Below are 22,899 nucleotides of genomic sequence, written 5' to 3'. Positions count from 1 at the left end.
TTAAAGTTTTCATATGTGAGATTTACATAATTCAAGCATCTTCTTTTGCTTGAAGATTGTGGATTTTCAAATGGATGTGGTTGCCAGGGTCTTCATAAAAGTAAATCAAACTCAGCAGTGATTCCTCCCCCTTTATTCTTTCATTTCCTGCTTCCCGTTACTTATAATTGTTGTCTTGGCCTTGCACTTTTCTTCCACTTTCCTTTATTTTGTCAAAACAGGCTGTGCAACAGAAAAATCTGGTCACATGCATGCCCAAGAGATTAATTGACCTTTGTGCCTTTAAGCCTCCTGAGCAGTTCAAGTCAGAACAGCAAAGACAGAATCTGCAGCAGATTTATCTTTCTGGAAATAAGTAACAGGCTCCTCAAAGCCCCACCAGCAGTATCAATTGCCTTATTTCTGATCTAATCTTACTATAAGTTCTGAATCTTTGTAAATTGCTTGTCAAGATAGAATCCTGGAATAAAAGTCAAAACTGATTATCTGTTTTTAGTTGTGTTTAAGATTGGGTACACAGTTAATTCTCGATTACAGGCCAAAGTCTGCTCCAGTGGAAGGCTTTGACTTGGCAGCAGCAGAGCTGTCCCTGCCCAGCAGTGAAAGCACTCAGCTGAACGAGCCTGCTTTAATCTCACTGCGGTCCCGGGCAAACAAGGAAATGAATTCCTGGCCATCTGCAATGAGAGGAGCCCCAGCCTTCTCAGAAAGTGCGACTTCTCTATACACGTTAGAGCACAACATCTGGAGCAAAAGAGTGCAACCAGCCTTTCATTTTCCCTGATTCCTGTTATTTAGGTCTGTAAATAAAACTGCGTATATTCGGTCTTCCTACAAGTAGAAACGGCTCCAAGAGGCCGCGACAAACAGCAGTGGGCAAGATGCAAACGCTTCTTGTCGAATTTATGGCCCGGGGTCGTCTTTTGTGGCTTCCCCCCGTGTGGTGCAGCCCATCGCATTTATCACTTCACCGCTCGGCGGGAGCGGCGAGTCTGGGGCTGCCTGAGCTTCCCGACGGGAACCGGGCCGCGAGGGCACGGAAGATCAGCGGGACAGACCCGATGAAGGGCCCGATGAGAAGCAGGAGTGGGTCGGTGCCGGTGGCCCGATGAGAAGCAGGAGTGGGTCGGTGCCGGGGAGCCCCGCCAAGGGCAGAGCCATGAAGGCAGCTCAACCCCGCTGAACTGATGGACTTTCACATTTGAACCCGTCAGCAGCACCCGCGCTGCCCCAGCCCGCGGCCCGGGGCACGTTCCCGGCGGAAGCGGAAGGGCCGGGCAGCAGCCAGAGCAGCAGCCTCAGTAACGGCAGCGGCAGCGGTCGGTACCGGCGGTGAGTGTGGGAACGCTGCGGGGCCGCCTTATCAGCCCTCCACCGCCCCCCGCGCCGGGCGGGCCCGCCCTGCGCCGCCCCGATAAGGGGCAGGTGGGCGCGCTCGCTCCCTCTGGGGGAGCCAAAATGCAGAGGGGTTATCCTCGGGCTATGCGGCAGAAGCTGCTCGGTTACAGCGACTTAAGTATTACTAATATGTACCTATTTGCATATCTATACATATTAATGGCATGCATAGCTATGGTTGCTTTATTGCTGGAAGACTCGTTGCTTTAAGTTAAAAATGAGCTGTAGCTGTGGGTTGATGAACCGGGGTAGTTTGCGTTACTGTGGTTATTGATGCATCCTCCCAGCCTTACACTGCCCTTGAGTTACTCTGAGCTTTAATCCCTTTATGTGAATGTGGCAGTAGGTTGGTGATGCTAAGCCATAACCATACCTTACTTGTCCGGAATTAGTTTTCTTTTATGTTTGTTTTTATCTCTGCTCTTCTAAAAAGAGGTTTTCAGCTTTTTAATGACCTGAGTAATTATGGCTAGCATCATAAGTGTGATTCTCCTAAATCCCCTATTTTAGGGAAGAATCTGAGTGGAAAGTATTAATTAATGTATTTTTTTCCAGTGTCTGCCATTCTGCTGTTTCATTCTTCCAGAGGCAATAGTTCAAATCTCTCTGTGGTGTTAATGTCCAATGCTACATGAAGCAAGATGGTTCTTAAAAATGTGCTGATGCTAGTTATCGATTAAACATGTACCTTGTCTTCTGGGCTGAACTCTTACCTTTAAGATGATTGCATAACATGGTTGTGTAAAGCATACAGTTGGCATCTTATTTGTATTATAGGCCAAAATGAATGAAAAAGCTTTGCATTTTTTGTTGTTTTGCTTGATGCAAGATGATGTCTTTATTTAGGCAACTAAATTCTGTTTAACAGCACCCACATGCATGTAGCTGGCTACAAAATGGCTGTGCAGGTTCAGAGTAGAAGAGAATACTGTTGGCACCATCACCCTGTCTTCTCTGACCTCCTACCCCAATAAAACAGATGTACATCTGCAGTTTGGTTCACCAGTGATTGTCTTCAGCACCAATAGCTGGATGTAAAAATCTGGGGCTATTAGGTCTGTGTAATGATTGCCTTGCTCCAGGAGGTGCTGGCCCATTACAGTCCTGATAGGAAAGGCACTCAGGTTCTAAGGTATCATTTCAAATTATGTTTTTTAGAGCTAAGCCTTTAAAGAAAGAGGATAGTGTTGATAGTTGTGCATCCCTTCAGGTCCTGGGAGCCCCAACTTGTGCAGCATCGGGCAGATCTCACACAGCAGGGGTTTTTCCCTGTTTTGGTCATTTAAACTGCTGGGGATTCTTTTACAAGAAAACACCTCTATTCATCACTTCTGTCACACAGAAAGGATGCTTGCAGGAGAACTTCCTGCATTTTTGGATAAAGGCAAGGATGCATAGGTAGCATAATTGCAGGTGCGAAGTGTGAGCTACCTGCAGACTCCTGTTACAGGTTGCTGCTGAGTTTATCCTGCAGCCTGTGCATCTCACAGCACCAGGCTGGGCGTGAAGAGCAGCACAAGATGAGCCTCATCCTACTCAGGTTAACTGTTACAGGGATCCCCAGCTCCTTTGTGTACAGTGGCCTTCAGGTCTGGATCACTCCAACTGCTCTTGTATGTCTCTCTGAAAAACAAGTATGCTATCTGTGTCTGCTAGTAAATCTACAGAAGTATGGGTTGAGAAGCTAAGCAGACAGAAAGGGTTCTTGCTTTATGAAGAAACAAAAACTTGAAAGCATAAACTCTGTGTGAACACATGCATCAGCTGGAACCTAATTATGTGAAGAAAATGACAATACTGAGAAGGCAGACCTATTTTAGGATGGTATGCTATGTGGATGCTGAGCTCTGAAAACATCCATTCCTCCTACATAGTCAGATGTAACTAACATTGCATTCTTCCACTCCTGGTTAATTTTGTTGCTTTTTGTTTTTAAACAAATAACATTCATGATTTTGGATGCAGCAGAGCTTGGGAAGTAAGTGAAATCAGCTAGCCAGCTTTGGAGCTCATCCTGAATGCAGTTTCTTTTCAACTGTTTGAGCAGAAACATAGATTGTGAGGATGTTGGGACATGCTGTAAACCTTTCCTTTGTTGATGAAAAAAACTTTGCCATTGTGAGCAGAAAAGGTAAATTGTTGCAACTTAAAGAATTGCCGCAAAACTTTTTGTTCTTTTTATTCTTTAGGCAAAAATGCCTGCAACGTGCGACTTTGTTACACTCCACACTGGGCAGAAGATGCCTCTCGTGGGACTGGGAACTTGGAAAAGTGACCGTGGCCAAGTAAGGAGGGAGCAATAGGATACTGTGCTCTCAACTAGTATGTGTGTTTGTGCATTTTTTTTTAAGGTCCCAGATCTGAGGTCTGTATCCTTTGCTTGAGCTGTTCTAGTCTTGAGTCCACTGAAGCTGAATGTATATATGTGTGTATTTGCCTAAGGCCAAAGGCACAAAGACAGCAGATCTTTACAGAAAGGAAGATCCCTTTAGACTTGTTAGCCCTGGCCTTGGGCAGTGGAGCTCTGGGACATAAACCCAGAAGAAAACCAGTGAATGGTGTTTCTATAACATGGTGCTGGACTCTTCCACTGGCAAGTCCTCAGGCTGCCAGTCTGACCAGACACCCCTCTGGCTTAGGCTGATGACTCAGCAGAAAACATTATTTTGGGAGGCAGAAACTCAAGTTGTTCTTGTAATAAGTCCTGTTCCAGCAGCCAGCCAATGGTTAGCAGGCAAACAAAGAACTTGCTTGGGTCAGCCTGCTTTCAGAATAAGAAGGCTCATGTATCATTAGACATTCACTCTGCTTCTGAATGCAGTGAATTGGCAAACACCGCACTTGGAAACAATTCTGTGTGTTACTACAAACAGTCTGTGGGAATGTTTATGTGCTCCATGGTGTGCCTGCTATTGTAATGCTTCTCCCTTTTGTCTGTCTTTTAGTATCTCTTTCATTTAGTTAAAATATACATTTTTTGGGGGGAAGAAATTGTATGTACTTCCTGTGAAAGGTAATGTCCACTGCTTGGTGGAATTCCTAGCTGGTATTCAAAGAATTGTAGAATCACAGAATGGTTTGGGTTGGAAGAGACCTTAAAGACCATCTAGTTCCAATTTCCTGCTGTGGGTAGGGATACCCTTCCACTAGACCAGTTTGCTCAGAGGTCAATCCACCCTGGCCTTGAACATTTCCAGGGATGGGGCATCCACAGCTTCTCTGGGTTATGCACACCACTGCATGTCTGTGCAGTAAATGGATGTCTCACTGCTACTCCTGTGTGAGCTTTATGATGTTTTTTGGAGTATGTTGGATGACATCGTGCTCATGACTGAGAGGGAAAGTTAAAACTCTTCTCAAGATGTGCAATTCTCTTGTGCCAGCTAGGGGAAAAGCTGGGAAACAAGCTATGAAAATTAAATCTATTCAGAGCCATTTTACAGTGGGTTTTCCTGTCCAAACAACTGTCAGGACAGTGGATCTGTTGGGAATGGAAGTTGTACTAATGTGGAAGCTGAGTTGGTGCGAAAGCTTAGTCAACCTCTTAAATGAGGAAAAGGGTGAATGTGCAGCTTTGCCACTTAAAACATCAAATGACAGCTGAATTAAGTTTGTTAACATGCACAAACTTAATGGATGAATTTCTGTGCACTCAAAACAGTTTAATATGCTTTGTCTAAAGCAAATGTCTGAAACTAAACAAACAAAATATGAATGTGTTGTTTATTCTGTGAACTAATTGTTCTGAGAAACGTGTGGCTTTAGAAATGACCCAGGACAGATCCTGTTTGTGCATAATTTAAACCTAATTCACTTGGATTTTGCCATAATCAGCAGTGCTGCTGGTGGCTGAACCCCACACAGGATCAAGCCATCTTCTCTGGGTTTCCTTGGAAGTCATTGGGAGTCACTTCTTTGGAATATCTTCTGTCTTCAAAGACTTCTTTGTAGACTGTATTAAAGGCAAAATCTAGGAAGTGCAGTAGAAAGGGGCAGAGTTACAGAAGTTGCTGCTATTCCTCTGGAATAAATGAATTTCTGCTTCCCACTTTTGAAAGTTCAGGGGCATAGCAGCAATAAGGCAGTGTCCAAATGGTTTACTCTTAAAAAGACATGATGTAGTTCAGGGATAATAACTACTATTATGAAATAAAGACTAGGGGCCAAAAACCCAGAGAAGCAGAAGAATAAGCACTGATTAAATTTGGTTTCCCAAGTAGAGGCTATTTATCAACAGCTCTTTTGTTCAAGGGCATTAGAAGCAAGTGTGGAAATGGATGGCTTTTAAATTATTTTGGGTAAATATTTTGCAGATTGTAATTCTTTCTCTTGCCAAGCTTGAGTAATTTCTTTCTTACTTCTGTTACTGTTCCTGACTGTAAACAAGCCTTGATCTTGTAGACAGATCTTAGCAGTCCAGTAAAAAGGTGTCATTACAGTCCCAGTTTCCTAGATATTAATAGGGGGAAAATAATTGAATCTAATTCCAGGTTGAAAGGATTTTATAGGTTTGACACCATATAAAATAATGGGATGTTTTGTGTTTTATGTGATCAAATGATAGAAGAGAAATTTGTTTTGCATATTTCCATAGGAATATGATGGAGGGGTGTTAAATGGACGGGAGCACAGTATAGAAGTTTATGAACTGGCAGCATGAATCAGCTCAAAGAGAAATCCATTCAGACAGAAGCATCAAGAATATCAGTAGCAGGGCTTTTTGATATTGCAGCTGGATTAGCTGTAAACCTTTAATGCTTTGTTCTGCTCTCTCGAGTGAGCCATGCTTTCAACCTGGAGGATTGATCCCCACCTGATGAGCAGCCTAACCTGAGTGGCAGAGGCTGGTTCTGTGGGACAGGGAGACACAGGGCTTGTATTTGTGTGTGAAACCTTGGAAAAGCTGAGGAGAAGTGCACCTCAGAAAACCAGTCAGACTGGGTGTCTTGTGACAGGATTGCAGCTTCGGGGAAGGATGTTTTGTTCTTGAAATTTGTTAGACAGTACAGAGAATCCTGGTTATGGGCCCAAAAAAATTCACTGCTGTTGAGGAAGGGACTTATATTCAACATTTGAAGGATAAGAGGCAAACCCCTTTATTTTAGAGAACACCACCTTTTAAATTGGCATTATTTATCTTGTGGTGTGAGTTCCTTTTCAGCCAATTTTAGTGCAATATTTAGAAACTGAGATATAGCAACACTTGTGTTCTGGTCACAGTGCATCTGAACATCACGTGCACTGATTGCCATTGTTTGGTTTTTTCCTACTTCCTCTCAGCAAAAGAACTGCTAAAATGTGTCAACTTTGCAGGAAGCAGGGCTGGCTGGTCAGAGCCTTTTCATTCCCAGTAGTATTGAACTGTTAAGAGTGGAAATCTCTTCATAATGGCTTTGGGCTGTGAACAAGAGGCTCCTGGGTCACTTGAACTGTGTGTCGCCTGGAGGTATAAAGACGGCTTGTTAGTTTTTTAACCTTGGGAGAGGCAAATTGAAGAATTGGAAATTTAGTAATGAATATTATAATTAATGGGGACTTACAGATTGTATCAGAATCTGCCACGGATTGTGTTCATCCATCTTCAAAGGAAGATGGGTGACAAGGCCAAGTCCCTTACTGGGATGTTTAAATGGGAGTGTAGTTCCTTGGACTTTGCTATGAAGTGAAGGAGAATGAGGCTTCAACTACAATACCTGTGTCTGTTTTGGGGCCAACCATGTGAAGAAAGGCATGAAACAGCTGATGAGACAGCAGCAACAGTGATGCAAGGTTTGGGAAAGGTGAGTTGTGATGAAAGGGGGAAGCAGCTGCAGTTATGTGGTCAAGAGAGGTGTGAGAGGAGCTGCGCACTTTGTAAATGTAGGAAAAGCCCTCACAAAGGGCAAGCTGTGAATTTCATCTCTGGGAGGAATGGGATGTGGCATCAGGGCCATCTTTGTGAGTCATCTAAAAGACTTTGAGCAGAAAGATTTCAAAGCATTGGTATAGACTGTCTGTCACAAGGAGGGCTATGACAAATGTGTCTAGGAGTGGTCTGGATTTACTCTGCCCAGCTGAGGGCCTTAATGTTAGGCTGGAAGATGTCTAAAGATCCATTCAGATGTACTTTTAGTAAGACTTAACTTTTGAGTTCTGTGGGGATGGATTGGTGAGTCACTTGTGTGACTCAATTTGCCTAATGCAAAGGGAACTCACTAATTGCTCCTTTCATAGCAGTATTGACAGGCTAAACTAAAGAATATATGGAAAGTTTGAAGGATCCTTTGGCTATTTGTACTTCACAACAACAAATACCCACAGGCATATGAATCTTCAGCTGCCTCTGTTGCATTTTTGTTCTCTATCCCCTACCATATACCTATCTGAAGTTAACTTCTTGTTAAAAAAAAAGTACTTTTTAAAAACTTAAATCTATGTTATTATTTTTCCCCTCAAAAAATGCCCTTTTTTTTGCATTTTTCCTCTCAATTGTTTGCCTTTTGTGTGGAACAGGAGCTCTCAGTTCACATTGAAATGTCTTAGTAGGCTGGCAATAGTTTACCAAATACAGAATATTTTTGTCAGCTCCAAACCTTATTTAAATTATCAGCCACAGTTCTTCATGGCTAGAAATTTCTCAAAATATGCTGATAAAAAAATACAGCCTCTTGTTGATCTCTTTGCAGAGACATGTTTGGAGTGTTTTATCTCTGTTTTTCTGTGAGTGGTGCCTACTTTCATTTATGGTAAACTTTGTGCCTTTTTGATTAAAACCAGTATTAATCTGATACAGGGAGTAGGGAGTTCCAGACACAGAACACTGCTGTTTTTCTGTCCCTCTCCACAGATATCACCTTTTTGGAGGATTAAAAGCCCTTACTATGTCTCAAGTGATTTCAGAATTACCCTGCCCTTGATTTTTTAGTGACCTGAGAAATGTCTTTCTCAGGTGAAACAAGGACTGTAAGTACCATCCTGCTAGAGAGAGGAAGAGTTCACTGCTGTAATAGAAGTGCTTTGTCATCCTGGCTAAGGGAAACTGAGCTACACTCCAGTTTTCCTCTCTAAATGCCAAAGAATGTAGTCAGAATATCCTGTGTCTGCTTTTACTGCACTTCTTGACAAGAAAAACAAATCAAATCCACCAGTAGGTGAGAGCTCTCACATTTGATTCTCTATTGCCTTTTTGTAGCATCTGAAAGCAGGACTGTAAATGCCTTTGTTTGGTATTACTAATTTTGTCAGCTTTCAATTTGAAAATGCTGGTACTTAGATTAAGTTGTTAATCAAAGTACCAACATGTTCAAATGTACAGCTACTTTGATTAAGTTACTTACTGTTGATCAAAGTAGCCCTCTGGCCTTTGTGGACATATTTTTTAATCTCATGACAAGAGAGGTGTGATCTCACTTGACATTTATGGTCCTATAGCATCAAGCCTTATACACAGAGTCATTTACAGTCTCCCAGAGTCTTAAGAGACAAGTTAGTGAGGTGTAATGTACAGAAATCCCTGTACAGATGGGGTTTATTATTCTTCCTGTAGTATTTCAGAAGGACAGATGTAAGAGAGAATGTGTGCTAACTGTCTGCTGGAAGTTAAATTAAATAGATTTTACTAATTGGTCATCAGCCTAATGGGAGATGATGATTACACTGGCAACTGTAGTAATTCTTCATTCTTGCACGATCATCTATAGAAAATCTTTATTCAAAAGCTCCTTAGGAGTCCTCACAAAGATGCCATTCTATGTTCCTTCTGATTTCTAGACTTGCTTTGTATCTGAGGCCCACATGAGAAGACATTTGGTGCTTGTGCTTCATTAGAGCTTTCAAAAGCAGATAGAGATTTGAAGTAAAGTGCCTTGGTTTCCAAAAACTATTCTGGCTTTTGTGTGACAATATGGAGCAAGAGTTGTGTTACTGTTGGCAGCACCTTCATTGTCAGCAATGTTGAAAGCAGACTGTAAAGTTGTGAGCATCATCAGGAATATCCCAGCAGCATGACTTTTGCTGTTGTGCAACATGGGACAAGAAAGAAAAAACTTGCCATAAAAGAGCATTGTCTTGGTAGTTGAGTGTGAGTGGCTAACCAAACCCAAATTGTGGTGATTCTGGAGTTAGAAGCCAGGCTCTTTCTTTACTGGGCAAGAGGAAATATATTCCAGGTTTGACTGATGTTGATTTGTCACTTTGGTCAGAAAATGTCTTCCTAAACCATGACTTACTTGAAAACTGCTTCTTATAGCTCATTTTTTGTTTAAGAAAAGTGTAACAACTTTAGAGTGAAGAGTAGGCATGTGTTCTACCTGGTACATTCTCGCATGCTGGCCCTGTGTGCACGATCCATTTTCTTGGAGTGCCTGCCAGCAGTTTGCTCTTCCCCCTCTAAGGACTGTGCCACAGAGACTCCAGATCCTTATGTTTGAATCTCATGACATTAAACAGGTCTGTGGCTTTCTGGGGGGTGTTCCTCACCAAGTCTCTTAGCGTTTTTTAACTTATCCCCAGTGCCACATCCCTTTCCAGTGGCTGCATGGGCCGTGTGTTTGTGGTTGCAGGTGAAGGAGGCAGTGAAACACGCCCTCAGCGTGGGCTATCGCCACATCGACTGCGCAGCCGCCTACAGCAACGAAGCCGAGATTGGGGAGGCCTTCCAGGAGTGTGTTGGGCCCAGCAAGGTGAGAGCACAGGAACTGCCCTGCTCACTGTGTGCTGTGCCAAAGCTTACAGCTGTCCCCTGTAAGGTTCACAGCTGTGGCTTTTCCTGCTGGTCTACCCCAGCTGTTTGCTATTTATCAGGAGAAGGTGTGAAAGAGAGCTTTGTCTCCTATGAGAACCCTGCTGGCTGTCATGGGGAAGAAAGATTGTCTGGGATCATGGGATGGAAGCTACAGAAAATGCCTTTGGTGGTGCTGGTGGTTTTTTTCCTTTTCCTGGTCCTTTTCCCCTAACAAAATATCCCAATTTGGATACCTTTGGGTTCCCAGAATCATTAGTTATAATGTAAAATATTTGTCATGATTTATATGAAAAGTTACCCTGACTTTCCAGTCTAGCATGCCATGGGAGGATAGCCACAGCAAATTTAGTTTTTTGGTTATTGATAAAATATCAACTGTAGGTCATAGATAAAATATGAATGAATAAATGTGATGAATTTTAATTTTTTTTTGAACAGTGATTGCGTTTGAAAGGGTCATAAATGCGACTCCAGATCTGCACCTGAGAGTTTGAGGCCTAAGTATAGTGTAATGTGAAAGGCATTCCTATGCATGAGCTGAGGTGGATCTTAAATTTATTCCCTGAAGGGGCCAAAAGTATAAAGGATAACCTGTACAGCCTCACAGCTCATGGAAAGGAAGTTTTCATCTTCTTGCTTCCCTGCTGCTCTTGCCTTGGCTTTAGGGCAATCTCTTTGTTATGTGCTTGAGAGAGGCTGTTTTCAGCTTGCCTCAGGGATTCCTCCCTATTAGTTGCCTTAACAATGGGAAGCATTTTGTTCAGTTCATATTAGCTAGCTAACTTAGAACTAGAATTTGAATCAAAATTCTTTTTAAAAGAATTTCTAAATATCTTCCTTCTTAACACAACATCCTTGTGTGAAACACAGAAATAATTGGATGGTTGGAAAGAGAAACTAAGGAATTAATCATTCCAAATTCTTCAAAATAGACTTGACTGAAGTTTTCTCAGACATGAGACAATGAGAAATGTCCTTTCTGATGGAATTCTGTGCATTTTGCCCAATGTGATCTCCCTTTTGTATTTTATACTTTCTAGTTAACCAGTTCTCCATTGTTTTATTTCTGGTTCTTATCCTTCCAACATAGGGTAGAGCTCTCAGTTCTTAGTGTGTTCCTTCTACAGAGGAACTGCAATGCTTCTCGTTTTCCCATGCTCTTTCCACAATAAGCAATCTTGGTTTATAGCATGTGAAGAGTAAAGTAAGTTAGCTGGTTGAGCCTGGAATATGTGAATTGTTAAATGGAAATTTGAAATTTACATATGAATAAGCGGAGTAATCTTTCTTTTGGCGACATCACACTTAGTAATGGCTTTAACCCTTGAATTGGAAGGTTTGGAAGAGTGAGTATATGGAAAGAAATTTTTTTTGTTTTTCAAAACTTCTAATTGCTAAGTATTTGATATACTTTAAGACTTGTCACCGTGTGTATTTCTCTGGCTCTTCTCCACCCGGTATATTTTTGAAAGGTTTAATTTGTTGGTTCCATGTGTTACCTTTTTTCCTTTTGTTTAAAAAAAAACCAAAACCTTAACAAACCACAAAACTTCAGTTGTTCTCTTTGTTTTAAAACTAATTGGGGAATTGTTGCAATTCTCTTTCTGAACTTGCTCCAGTATATTATGCTCTCCTTCCTTTCTTGAAGGTTATTAAAAGGGAGGACCTGTTTGTAACATCAAAGCTCTGGAATACCAAGCACCACCCAGAAGATGTAGAGCCAGCACTGAGGAAAACACTTGGAGATATGAAACTGGATTACCTGGACCTGTACCTCATGCACTGGCCTCATGCCTTTGAGTAAGTTCTAGATGCAGAGGGCACAGAATGCAGAAACACCAGTTTTGCATAAGTGGCTCATGTTATATCCTGAGGATGTTCTTTCTGAGCTGTGAATTTCTTCCTGTTTATGCTGCCTGCAAGGTGTTTTTTGGTGTTTAGAGTTTAAAACAGTCTAGTGTCTTCATCTAAGCACTGGAGAAGTATAGCAGCTGTTCTTGGTTCTGCCACTGGCCTACCTGGTAACCTTGAGAAAATACCAGAACTGCCTTGTGTGTTAGCTGTACTGATCTGTAAAATGAGAATTAAGTGCTTCATAAAGACAACACTTTTCACTTGTAGTTATTAACTGTACTGGAGTGGACAAGCACATGCAGGATCATGGTGGTATCTGTACGAGGTAGAAGTGAATTGACTTCTTATGACACAAATTGAAGTAATTCTATGATTTGAGGAAATAAGAGACAAGAAAGCTTTCCAGTTAAGTGTTAAATGCACTTATCCTACAATCCCATGAGGAGCACAGTTCCATACTCTATTTCCTTGTAGATGTGGAAGTAGTAGTTTCCCAACCCAACTACTACTAAAAAAAAAGGCAGGAGGAATAAATCTCCTTGCCAAAGGTTTGCATGGAGTCTTCGCTCAAGCCCTTTCAGTTTAAGGAGCCTCTGTTCTGCAAATCTGAGGATGTTTTTCCTCCTTCTTGTCATGTGAAGTGAATACACTAATGATAAGATGCAAGATGCTCAAAGTAGAAATATATTCCTCAGCATAACAGAATGAGGAAGTTTTTAAGTAGAACTGGTCTGGAGGAAGAGTTTGTAAAAATTCCCTCTGTTGTGCAACAGGTTTGCTTTTCATTTGCTTGAAAAAAACCACCCCATCAAACATTACTTTGATAATGACATGTAACACAAATAATAATGTAAGTTTAGATAGTACTAATATTTAAATTTAGATTATATTGGGACACTGTTGACAAAACTGACAGTCAAAGCAGTTTCATTTCTTTTCTCATTGGAAACAGTATATTCTGCAGTTTTCCGTTATTTCTATGTAACGGTTTTAATGCATGCTTATTTATAATGCCAGTTGCATTGGGAGGCTAAGCTAAGGAATGTTATTTACAGAAAAATTAAAACAGACTTGAAGATGAAAATCACAGTGACCTAGGTCTTGAAAATTACTCTCACTTAATGCAGTACTCTTGACATGTGAAGCTTCTCTTCTGACTTGGGAGCTCATAAGGCTTTCAGAGTTAGTTTTGGTTCTAGGTTTTCCAGTGACATGAAGAACCATCTCCCCTTGTTCCCAAGTACTGCTATTTCTCACACATTCATTGCTGAGCTAGAGCAGTGTAACAATCTCATTGCTGAGCTAGAGCAGTGTAACAATCTCATTGCTGAGCCAGTAGAGTCCTGTTGTGATTATGGAGCACGGCTCTCCCAGGGGAATTGCTGGTATGCTTCCCAGCATGGACTGCTCAGAGTCCAGTCATAGGTCTCACCCTTTTGGCTGTGGGGATGTCACCTGGCACAGCTGGGTATTTCGTATCTGTTTGGGTGGTTGGTTTGTTTTTTTTTTTTTTTTTTTTTAAATGTGTTGGTATGACTAATGGGAAGGAAACACACCCAACCTGTACATGCTAAGACTAAACAACATGTACAAACTTCTGGGAGAATCTGTGCTTGTATTGAGTAGTGACACAGCTACAGAATCCAGAGGGAGCGGGAAGACCAGTATCCTTTGAATATAGTTTCTCCTAGATAGCTCTTAAACACAGATCCCTTTGGTAGCAACTCCAAGCTGCCCTCTGAGTTGCTGCTCCCTAAATCAGCTGTTTTATGGGGATGCAAAGAACTGCTGCTGTGTGTGCAGTGGTTTATCAGTTCTGTGTATTCACTGCTGTATAGGTGAGTACTTCAAAGTGCTGTGTAACAGCTTTATGTAGGATCAACTGTCTTGTGTAATAACTGCTTATAGGTTGTCATATAATGGAATTGAACAGATTCATTCAGTTTGTACTCTGTCCTTAAGACTATGTAGAAACTTTTAAGACTACTGTGAGGAAGGTTACTTTGAGTGAAGAACTAAAATAACTTGGTGCATGTATTTATACTTTGCCTTTGTTGCTGTAGACGAGGGGACAATCTCTTCCCAAAGAATCCTGATAACACAATGCGTTATGACTACATTGATTATAAGGAAACCTGGAAGGCTATGGAGAAACTGGTGGAGAAAGGTCTTGTGAAAGCAATTGGGCTGTCAAACTTCAACAGTCGGCAGATTGATGACGTACTAAGTGTGGCTACTGTGAAGCCAGCTGTGCTCCAGGTAAGGTGGATAAAGGAGACAAATACCTTTCCTATTTGTCCATAAGAGTGAAGAATTTGCAAACCAATGTCATGTGTTTAGCACAAGAGGTGCAGCTTCTTATTTGCAGGGAAGAATCTAGCCAGCTCTGCAGGAGCAGGCACACAGAGGCTGTCTTTCCAGGCAGATTGGAAAGGAAGTCTACATTCATGTTCTGTGGGCATTTATACCTGCCTAGATGAACAGGTCTTTGGAAGAATTCATCTTCGGTGTGAGGAACAATTTAGTCTGTAAAAAGGAAAGATTGTGAGGGAGTAACTTGAATCCCTACTGCGTAGAAATTCCTTGCTTGTTGGATGATCTGTTTTGTACCAAGGGAAAGTCCAGCACCAAGCTTAGGTGATCTGTTCTCTTAGCCTATGAGACACTTCTTTCTCCTGGCAGTGACTTGATTTACTAAGGTTAACTTAAACCTTATCCTCATAAGGTTTTCTGGAATCTGGAATGAGCTCCTGTGATATGTTGGGTTCTTTTGTGCTTTACTTCCTGTTTGTTTCATTGTACGTTGATATCTGTTCTGTAGCCACTCATTGTGGGTCCTTTTAATAGGTGGAATGCCATCCTTACCTAGCTCAGAATGAGCTGATTGCTCACTGCCAGAAACGAGGACTGGTGGTCACTGCCTACAGTCCCCTTGGCTCTCCGGATCGCATGTGGAAACACCCGGATGAGCCAGTGCTGCTAGAGGAACCTGGGGTCAAAAAAATTGCTGAAAAATACAGCAAGTCACCTGCACAGATCATTCTCAGGTAGAGAATAATTGTGAGAGAGGTGGTGTTTGGGACCCAGCCTTCAGTCAAGCAAAGCATACAAGCTAGAAGGAATCTACTTAGAGTGTGTCAGGGAGGGGTTAAAATCACAGGGAGTGTCAAAAGCAAAGCCCACTTGGTGCTTGTTTTACAAAACTAGTAGAGTTAGTCCTGCCTTAGGGCAGGTAGGCTAGTTCAGAGGGGTCCATTTAGGGCCTGGATCCATGTCTGAGATAGTTCACATGGGCTGTTGCCATGTCTGGGACAGTACCTTTTCTGCTGGGAAATAGCAGTAGGACATTTAAAGCAGCAGTGTACCACATCTGAGTGCTGCCCACTGAAATTGCATCAGGCTGGTTCCCTGAAGCCTCTAGTGCTTGCTACTGCATTCAGGTGGTCTCCCAGGAAGAGGGGCTGAGGAAAAGACTTGCCTCCTTTGCACTGAAGAACTATTTGCTATTTTGTTTTTATATAGCCAGGTATTAGAAAACAAGGTGACTGAGTGATACTCAGAATGTGATCAGCATCTTGTAAACTAAAATTGGATTTCTATCCTCATTTTTCTTGACTGGCTTTGTATCCATCAGTGTCACTACCACAGTCTTGGCCAGTAGCACGTTACCCAGAGAGCTGAATGTATTCAAGATTTTTGCTTAAGCCACTAGACAGGCACTTTAGGGATCTAGGTTTTCATTTAGTTTCTGAGTGGTTGTCAGGTTAGAACTTGTTTGAAATGCCTAAGTATGTTTTTCTGACTGTTTCTTGGGCTTTTAGCTTAAAGCAGTTGAAACCTGGGTGCTTGTTCCAATGCATGAACATCTTCCCCTCTCTGATTAATTCAGTTGTTACAGTCTTGCTTTAGCTTGGACACACCAGGTCCTAATACAGTGCAGGGCTGTGGAGAGTTTTATTTCACAGAAGTGGCATCTCTGCTGCCAGATATTATTGCTCAACCAAAATAAATAATTATTGTCCTTGGACTGCATGCACAGACAAAGCCTCTCACCTCCTCTTGCAGATGGCAAGTGCAGCGTAAAGTGGTTGTCATTCCCAAGAGTGTCACTCCTGCTCGCATTCAGCAGAATCTGCAGGTAAGCTGAAATGGAGGAGAGGAGTTGCAGAAATGCCCTTTCCATGTGAGTAATTGCTGCACTATCCTATAACTTGCAGAGCAGCAAGCTGAGGCACTTGGTTCATACTTGTTCATCAATGTATGCACATGCTGGGGAGGGAGGGTAAAGATGCTTTTTGAAAACAAAGGATGTGTTTCAAGCAACTCAGTGTGTGTGTGCAATGTGCACATGCACAGTCTTGTTATCAGAAGGTAAAGAATATACTTTGCAGAGGTCTAAATGAAAAATCTGTACTTAAATTTTTTTGAGACACAAGTCTATTGAAATAGGGAGTCTTCTGACTATGCTCAGTGACTCTTTTTTATGCATAATAGATGCTCTATCCTGCAAGTGAGGGCTGGTGACTACTTCTCCAGCAAACTGCCATTCTAGTGATGCTGAAGGAGTGTGGTTCACTTCTGCTCTGAAGTAGAGACTTCAGAAATTATTTGACTTTAAATAATCTTGAGGGATGTTTATGAATCTTTTTTCATAAAGATTGGCGGGTTACATAGTTGTTTTTAAGTAAGAATTGTTCATGTATCTGTTATTCCCATTAATCTGAATTCTGTCATGTAGTGTGCTACTAAAAATCTCAACAAATTCCTATAAATTCTGCAGTTGCTCGAGGTTTAGATCTACATGGAAACAGAATATTTATTGAATAGGCAGCACTTACTGTACTTACTGTGATAGTCACACTTCTTTCTACCTTAGTGGCAGAGCACTGTGCAGTACCAGTGTAAGCTTAGAGCTGGAAGGTGTGTGAACAGCTCAGACTTTAGGCCTTTGCTTTGGTGTTTGTTATGAGTTTAATTGCAATTTCACATTTATTAGCAGAAAACAAACTGATGGCAACCTAAGGTTATTGAGTAAAGCCTCTGGCTTTTGTTCTCAGGTGTTTGACTTCAGCCTCACAGCAGAGGAGATGAGCTACATTGGAAACCTGAATAAAAACTGGCGTTACATAGTGCCAATGATTACGGTAAATTTATTGTGTATCTAATAGTTTTTATTATGTGCTTATGGCCACCACCTGGGATTTTTACAGATGTATTTCTTTAGTACCCATCAGAATTACTTACTCATAAGAACACTGCATCTTCTTAGTGTATCTAAGATGAAAGAATTTTTCAAAAGCTGGGTACAGAAAAGGCAGCTTGTTGAAAACTTTCATCCTCTGTTTTGGACATGGGTGGCTCTCTCTTGAGTTCTCATTACTAACTCCCATGGGTCTTCAAGTTGGAGTCCCATCTTCAAATCTCACCAAACTCTGGCTGATTTGTTCTTCTTAAGTCCAAGCAGGCTAAACTCCATGGCATTTCTACAGAAGTACTCGTTGTGCCAGCTGTCACTGTCTACTTTGTACCATAAACCTCTAAGATCGATGAAGACTCAGGGTGCTGCTGCTTCTCCACATCCATGGTGGAAGTCACATCAGGGAATTTGTTCCCTCCCCTCCACTGCATGTCCCCCTTTTCAGAATCTGTTGTAATGACCTTTTTCCAATGTAAGGAATTTGGATTAGACTGTTCTATTTTTCTTCCCAAATCCATTAGCTGCAGCATCTTTAAGCATCAGTAATTTACTGTGTCACAGGAACCCTTACCTCAAGTGCTAGCAGATGCCAGTTTGTTTTTAGAGAATCTGCTGCATTGTAAGCATTGAAATCCTCTTGGTCTTTCCTTTATTACATTAAAGGACCTTAACTTATTCCTTTTCCCTCATTGCAAAATGCCACGTCAATGCCTTATTATCTCCTGTCTTTATAGTGTTTCTCATTTCTTCTTGTCCTGCTTCTGACTTTACAACAGAAAAGTTGTAAAAAGAAAAGTTGCTGTTCCCTGGTGCATCACTGGCCAGGACATGGCAACTGTAACAAGTTGCTGTAGTTGTGCTCTAATGACACTGAAGTGATTTATCCCTTCTCTGCCACATAGTGCACTGTACAGATACAGGAAATCTCAGAAATTTGGGAGCTGTCAGGCATAGTCTGGCCTCTTCAGTGCTGTGCCTGTAAATTATCCTTCAGTAGTGGCTGCTGGCTGGCTGTAGGAATTCCTTGGGGAAAGCTTTTCTCCAGGATTTATCATTGTGGGTTTTTTGAATACTTGAGAGTATATCAGTGACCAGCCCAAGTTAGAAAAGAAGCTGTGAATGTGTGGGAATGATTGTCTCATATCAAGAATAGATATGTGTTGCAGCTTTCACAGTTTGTCATGCTTACATGAGCCTCAAGGCCATCCTTTTAACTGTATGTGTGCATAAATATAAACCCTCACACCCCTGCAGCCAAAATTCTCTCTGTTTATGGATCAGGAATCTGCCTACCAAACAAGCTGCTGATCAGTGTGAATGGGGTAGTGACAAGCGCACCTGCTGCTGACAATATGTTTCTTTCAAGTGTTTTGTTACTCATGCTGAAAACAAAGTTATTTTTGTTAATGAAACGGCAAAATACATTTAAATGGAGTCTGGCCTGAATGAGCCAAGGATAACTCATGTGCTTTTGTTACCTGGGAGACCTGATCAGATCACAGGGATTCACAAAGGAGAGATGAAATACAGTTCAAAGTGGCAGCCCATCCAGTTTGAGAATGGGTGAATGTGATGCAGCTGGGCTTCAAAGATATTGCCATATTGTCAGATAATGAGACAGGAAGAAGCAAGATGAGTGGAGTTAAATCACAGCTCTGTAGCTTTAAGATCTCTAATGGAACCTTTTGTCTCCTGCCTATCCCTTCTGGGCTTATTGGAAATAATTTTCATCAACTGTGAATTAAAATTCCTGTCTAACCTTTCATGCCTATCTCCTCTACGAATCTGCCTTAGTGTCTGGATTTCAAAGTGTGATATGACAGTGGCAGAGGGCTCCTATTGTAATTGATGAGACAGTTCTTCTTTGCTTCAATTCATTGATCTATAGCCACAAGTTCTTAAAATTGTGCCACTCTCTTCTTTGTTGTATATGTTTAAAGCCTGAGAGGAGGCTATTCCATTGCATGTAGACAATTAAAGTTGCTTTATACTTTTAACTGTTCATTATCTGGATAGAGTTTGGAAGTTACCTTCCACCAATCTGAAATCCAAACTTTTGGAAACATATAATTGGCCAAGGAATATAATTGAGTGATAACTCAAGGATTATACTTGAGTGAAACTTAAATGACTGTCAGGCCAGGAGAGGAGGAATGTAGTGAGCACATCATGATCTCTTTTGAAAAGTTAGCTACTGTTGACCTGCAGGTGTGTTCATTGTTGATTTTATCCCCCTCTCCACTCACATTCCTGGAGTAGACTGGAATAAGTGATGTGAAACATTGCTTCTGGCAGCTGCTGTCTTGGCCTGCTGTGAACAAGAATTCTTGTCTGCTCTGTGTGGACAAATATGCAGGGGGACAGAACGGGGGAGAAAGTGAAGAACATGAATTCTAGGAACATGAGGAATCTGTTGGCATTCAAGAGAACTTGAGGAAACCTGAAGCTACTGTGACACTTCTGTCCTGTTTTAAGGATTGCCTTCAGCTGAGAGCCTCATTGCAGATCTATTTTAATCGGAGCGTTAGTCAAATGTTACACGGTAACATCTTCGTTCTGTGCTCTGCAGTGCCCCCAGGTGACTCCTCTCATTTAAACAGCTCATTGCAGGAATTCCAGTCGCTTTGAAATGCAGGTTTTATATTCAAAGCTAATGGGGCACTTGCTAGTGGATACTTGGTTTGGAAGTCCGTGTGATTACCTCTGTGCTCATAACATTTCGAGTGATTACTACCATCACGTTTTTATGTATAAAATCAAGGATTTCTCTAATATAACTTTTATTGAAGCATTAGTTGTTTAACTCAAGTTTTGGCTGGATGGTGCTTGCCTGACATGTGGAGAGGTGTGTGCTGTGGGCCAGTGCCGCACCCAGACTTCCCCAAAAGTTACAGATGAGGTTGTACCTCAGGCACACGGAAGTTGGGGGTGTTGCAATGGACTTGGTACAACAGAAATGCAAGTTGTCCATTGAGACTTCTGCATGGCTATGTCTGGTTTTGGGCCAGCCCAAGCCTCTGGTTGTCTGTGAATATTGGTTTCAGTGCTCCCATTTTACAGCTGGACAAGTTGATCTTCTGTGGAAATGTTCCTAAAAGGAGTTCAGTGACACTATTAATGCCTCAGTATATGACCCTCAACAGGCCTCTCTCATCTTATCCATCTCTAAAATTGGCAGCCCAGCAATTCTCTATCATGGAAACATGGGCAAAGGCTCCAACTCCAATAAAGTGTTTTGAAGTGTGCATGTTACAGCACTTACTCAGTAACAACTACAAGGCACAAGGCTTTTAAGTATCCTTAGTCTAATTCTTCAAGTCTCTGCAGCTCGAGAGACTCTTGCTCTAGGCTACAGAAGTGTCTTTTCTTTCAAGAAAGGCAAAGAGGACCTGGGAGTAGAGGGGAGAGCTCTTGTTCAAGCTGAAAGATGTACTCCCAGATTTTTGGGATACAAAGTTTTAGAAATCTAAATCATGGAGAACTTGAAAGTGGGAGTAAGAGTGGATTTTGTTTTTCTGACTTGAGTCTGTCTTGTTTATTTCACAGGTGGATGGAAAGCTAGTAGCCAGAGATGCTGGACACCCCCACTACCCCTTCAATGACCCCTATTAACTACTGGAAAAGAAGGTGTTAAAGTAACGCTCCTGTAATTGCCTTTCCACAAAGTAATTGTTGCCACGATTTTTTGACAGTTACCACTGTCCAAATTAAAACTTTCCTTCCCAAGTGGATTTTCCTACAATGTACTACTTCTAATCGACCTCCTGCCTGGAGATCCTGTAGCTTCTGTTGCAAAGTTTGTAGACCTATTACAATGACTGCTGGCTGGCTCCTGGAGGCATCAAATCTTTTGAAGATTAGATAAAGAGTGAAGGAGCCTAAGTTAAGTTCCAAACATATCGTTATCAGACAAAGGCATTACTTTGAGTAATTACTTTGGTTACTACTGTGAAATGGTTTGAAAACTTCAGTTGCTACCATGATGAGGGAAAAAAGGGTGAAGATGTGAAAGCTTTTTAAGGCTAAAGAATTGCTCAGCCATCAGCTTTGATATCTTTATTAATAATTTTTTACTGAGGGAATAAAGTGAAAGGTGCTACAATTGCACTATGTCCATAAACCATTCATTAAAACCCAAGTAATCAGCCATGCCCAATGCTTTTATCCACTTCCTAGTACTTCTGGGACCTAGAGTTGTCAATTTTCTCTTTATTTTGATTTGCCTGTAGATTTGAGCAGAATAAAAGCAGACCCTGGAGCAGGCCTTCAGGGCAATTCTCTCTCTTGCTTGTCACAGTGCTGGATTTCAGCTCTGACAGCAGCTCTGATCCTATCACAAAAGCCACAAGAACTTTTCAGCAAGTCTTGCAGAAAACATCCTGCTTTTCCAGTGAAGCTGTCCAGTGTTGCTTTACCAAAGATATCCATTTTGAGTTCTGGAAGGTCACAGAATTAGTTCCTAATTGTACAGTAAGACCAAAGACCTTTCAGAGCTCCCAGTGTTTTAATGTTGCATTTTTGGCTGCTGCCAAAAATGTCTTTGGTTGATGCTGAGGAGAGCTGCTCCTGTCTCCTGCTGTACCACTGACCTGCTGGTAACTCGGGGTGAGTCATTTGCCTTTTGTGCCTGTTTTTCTACTTGCCATGTCTCTATGTTCCCCTGGCAGGGACTAATTTGAGTGCTGATGCACCCTTGGACTGGAACTCCAGCTCTAAGCACAGTTTTCTTTTGTGTCAGTCTCCTAAGGAATTGGCTGGTCATCTGAGCACAAAGGGCAAGAGGTATTTGTGCCTACCTGTGCTCTGGTGGTGACACTTCCTGTGGCCTTAGAAACATCAACACTTTATTTTGGTCCTCTCTACCTGTTAAATAGGATTAATTTTTTTCCCCCATAGTAGCAGCAAGCAATTAGAAAAATAGTCTTGTATATCAAATAGTTTAAAAGTTAAAGAATTAGACACTTTAATTTGAGTACCCTCATTTGCCATAGGCCTATAGCAGACCTATGCATTCATTTTGAGTGTAAAGCCTTCTCAGGCAATTCCTGCCCTGGGCCTCACAGTGTGCAGCAGAACTGCAAAAAAAAAAAAAAAAGAATGACATCTATTTATCACTCCTTGTAAACCGCAGGCAAAATTTCAGGAACTGCTGTTCCTTCCTGTAAAATGTTTCCTAATTCCTGATGAATTTGCCTCAGTGGAGGAAGCCATTGCACCTCATTTAGGATTCTTTACTAGACTGGACATTTTCTCCTAAGGAAAATTAAATTCTTGTTGGTTTCTTTAATTCTACTCAAACATGGTGACTTTGAATACGGTTCTTGTTGCAATCATTAGGGAAGCAATTGTACTTTGAAGGCACTCTGCAGACTGCAGTCAGCCTGCCAAGGACAGTGTTTTTTCTTGCTTATTTCACTTGCATGTTTGCTTGTTTAAATAAATTCTGTATTCACTGTATGACTTTGACTTTTTCTCTCCCTCTTATCAAGGCCCCAATTAACTTTCTGTAGTTATTTCTCTGAGCAAGAGTACCTAATTCGGCTGGGAGAATTCCCAAGAAAAGCACACTAATACTGTAGCTCTGTGAACCCCACACTTCCCAGCTCTGTTCCTGCAGGGAGGGGCACAGCGAGCTTGAAGCTGGACAACTTTTACCTTGAAATAGCAGAGCCTGGAGGTCTTGGTGCTGGGCTGTGCTGTGACAGGGCAGCGGCCATGTCAGCCCTGT

General features: G+C 41.7%; 2 protein-coding genes across 5 annotated transcripts in view; both read left to right on the top strand.

The window, feature by feature from the left end:
* Positions 1-22,899, top strand: part of NASP (nuclear autoantigenic sperm protein) — a 189,046-nt gene that overhangs the window by 154,669 nt on the left and 11,478 nt on the right. The gene's annotated exons all lie outside the window — the stretch shown is intronic.
* Positions 1,175-22,628, top strand: AKR1A1 (aldo-keto reductase family 1 member A1). Of its 3 annotated transcripts, none has more exons than XM_009088678.4 (9): positions 1,175-1,332; positions 3,588-3,683; positions 9,939-10,058; positions 11,769-11,920; positions 14,038-14,233; positions 14,822-15,021; positions 16,040-16,112; positions 17,032-17,118; positions 20,718-22,628. In XM_009088678.4, the coding sequence occupies exons 2-9, from the start codon at positions 3,594-3,596 to the stop codon at positions 20,781-20,783; spliced, it is 984 nt and encodes a 327-aa protein (XP_009086926.1). In that variant the 5' UTR covers positions 1,175-1,332; positions 3,588-3,593; the 3' UTR covers positions 20,784-22,628. The 3 variants fall into 3 exon arrangements, with proteins under 3 accessions (XP_009086926.1, XP_050833269.1, XP_018767939.1); XM_050977312.1 differs by lacking the exon at positions 1,175-1,332 and adding an exon at positions 1,487-1,516; XM_018912394.3 differs by lacking the exons at positions 1,175-1,332; positions 3,588-3,683 and adding an exon at positions 6,707-7,178.

This window comes from Serinus canaria, chromosome 8 (assembly GCF_022539315.1).
Source record: "Serinus canaria isolate serCan28SL12 chromosome 8, serCan2020, whole genome shotgun sequence".
Taxonomy (NCBI): Eukaryota; Metazoa; Chordata; class Aves; order Passeriformes; family Fringillidae; genus Serinus; species Serinus canaria.
This window is presented reverse-complemented; position numbering and strand designations above follow the sequence as displayed.

Coding starts and splice junctions, on each gene's coding strand:
- AKR1A1 (XM_018912394.3), top strand. CDS start 7,071: ATGAGGCTTCAACTACAATACCTGTGTCTGTTTTGGGGCCAACCATGT. Junction 7,179..9,938: donor TGATGCAAGGTTTGGGAAAG/GTGAGTTGTGAT, acceptor TTGTGGTTGCAG/GTGAAGGAGGCAGTGAAACA. Junction 16,113..17,031: donor GCATTCAGCAGAATCTGCAG/GTAAGCTGAAAT, acceptor TTTTGTTCTCAG/GTGTTTGACTTCAGCCTCAC.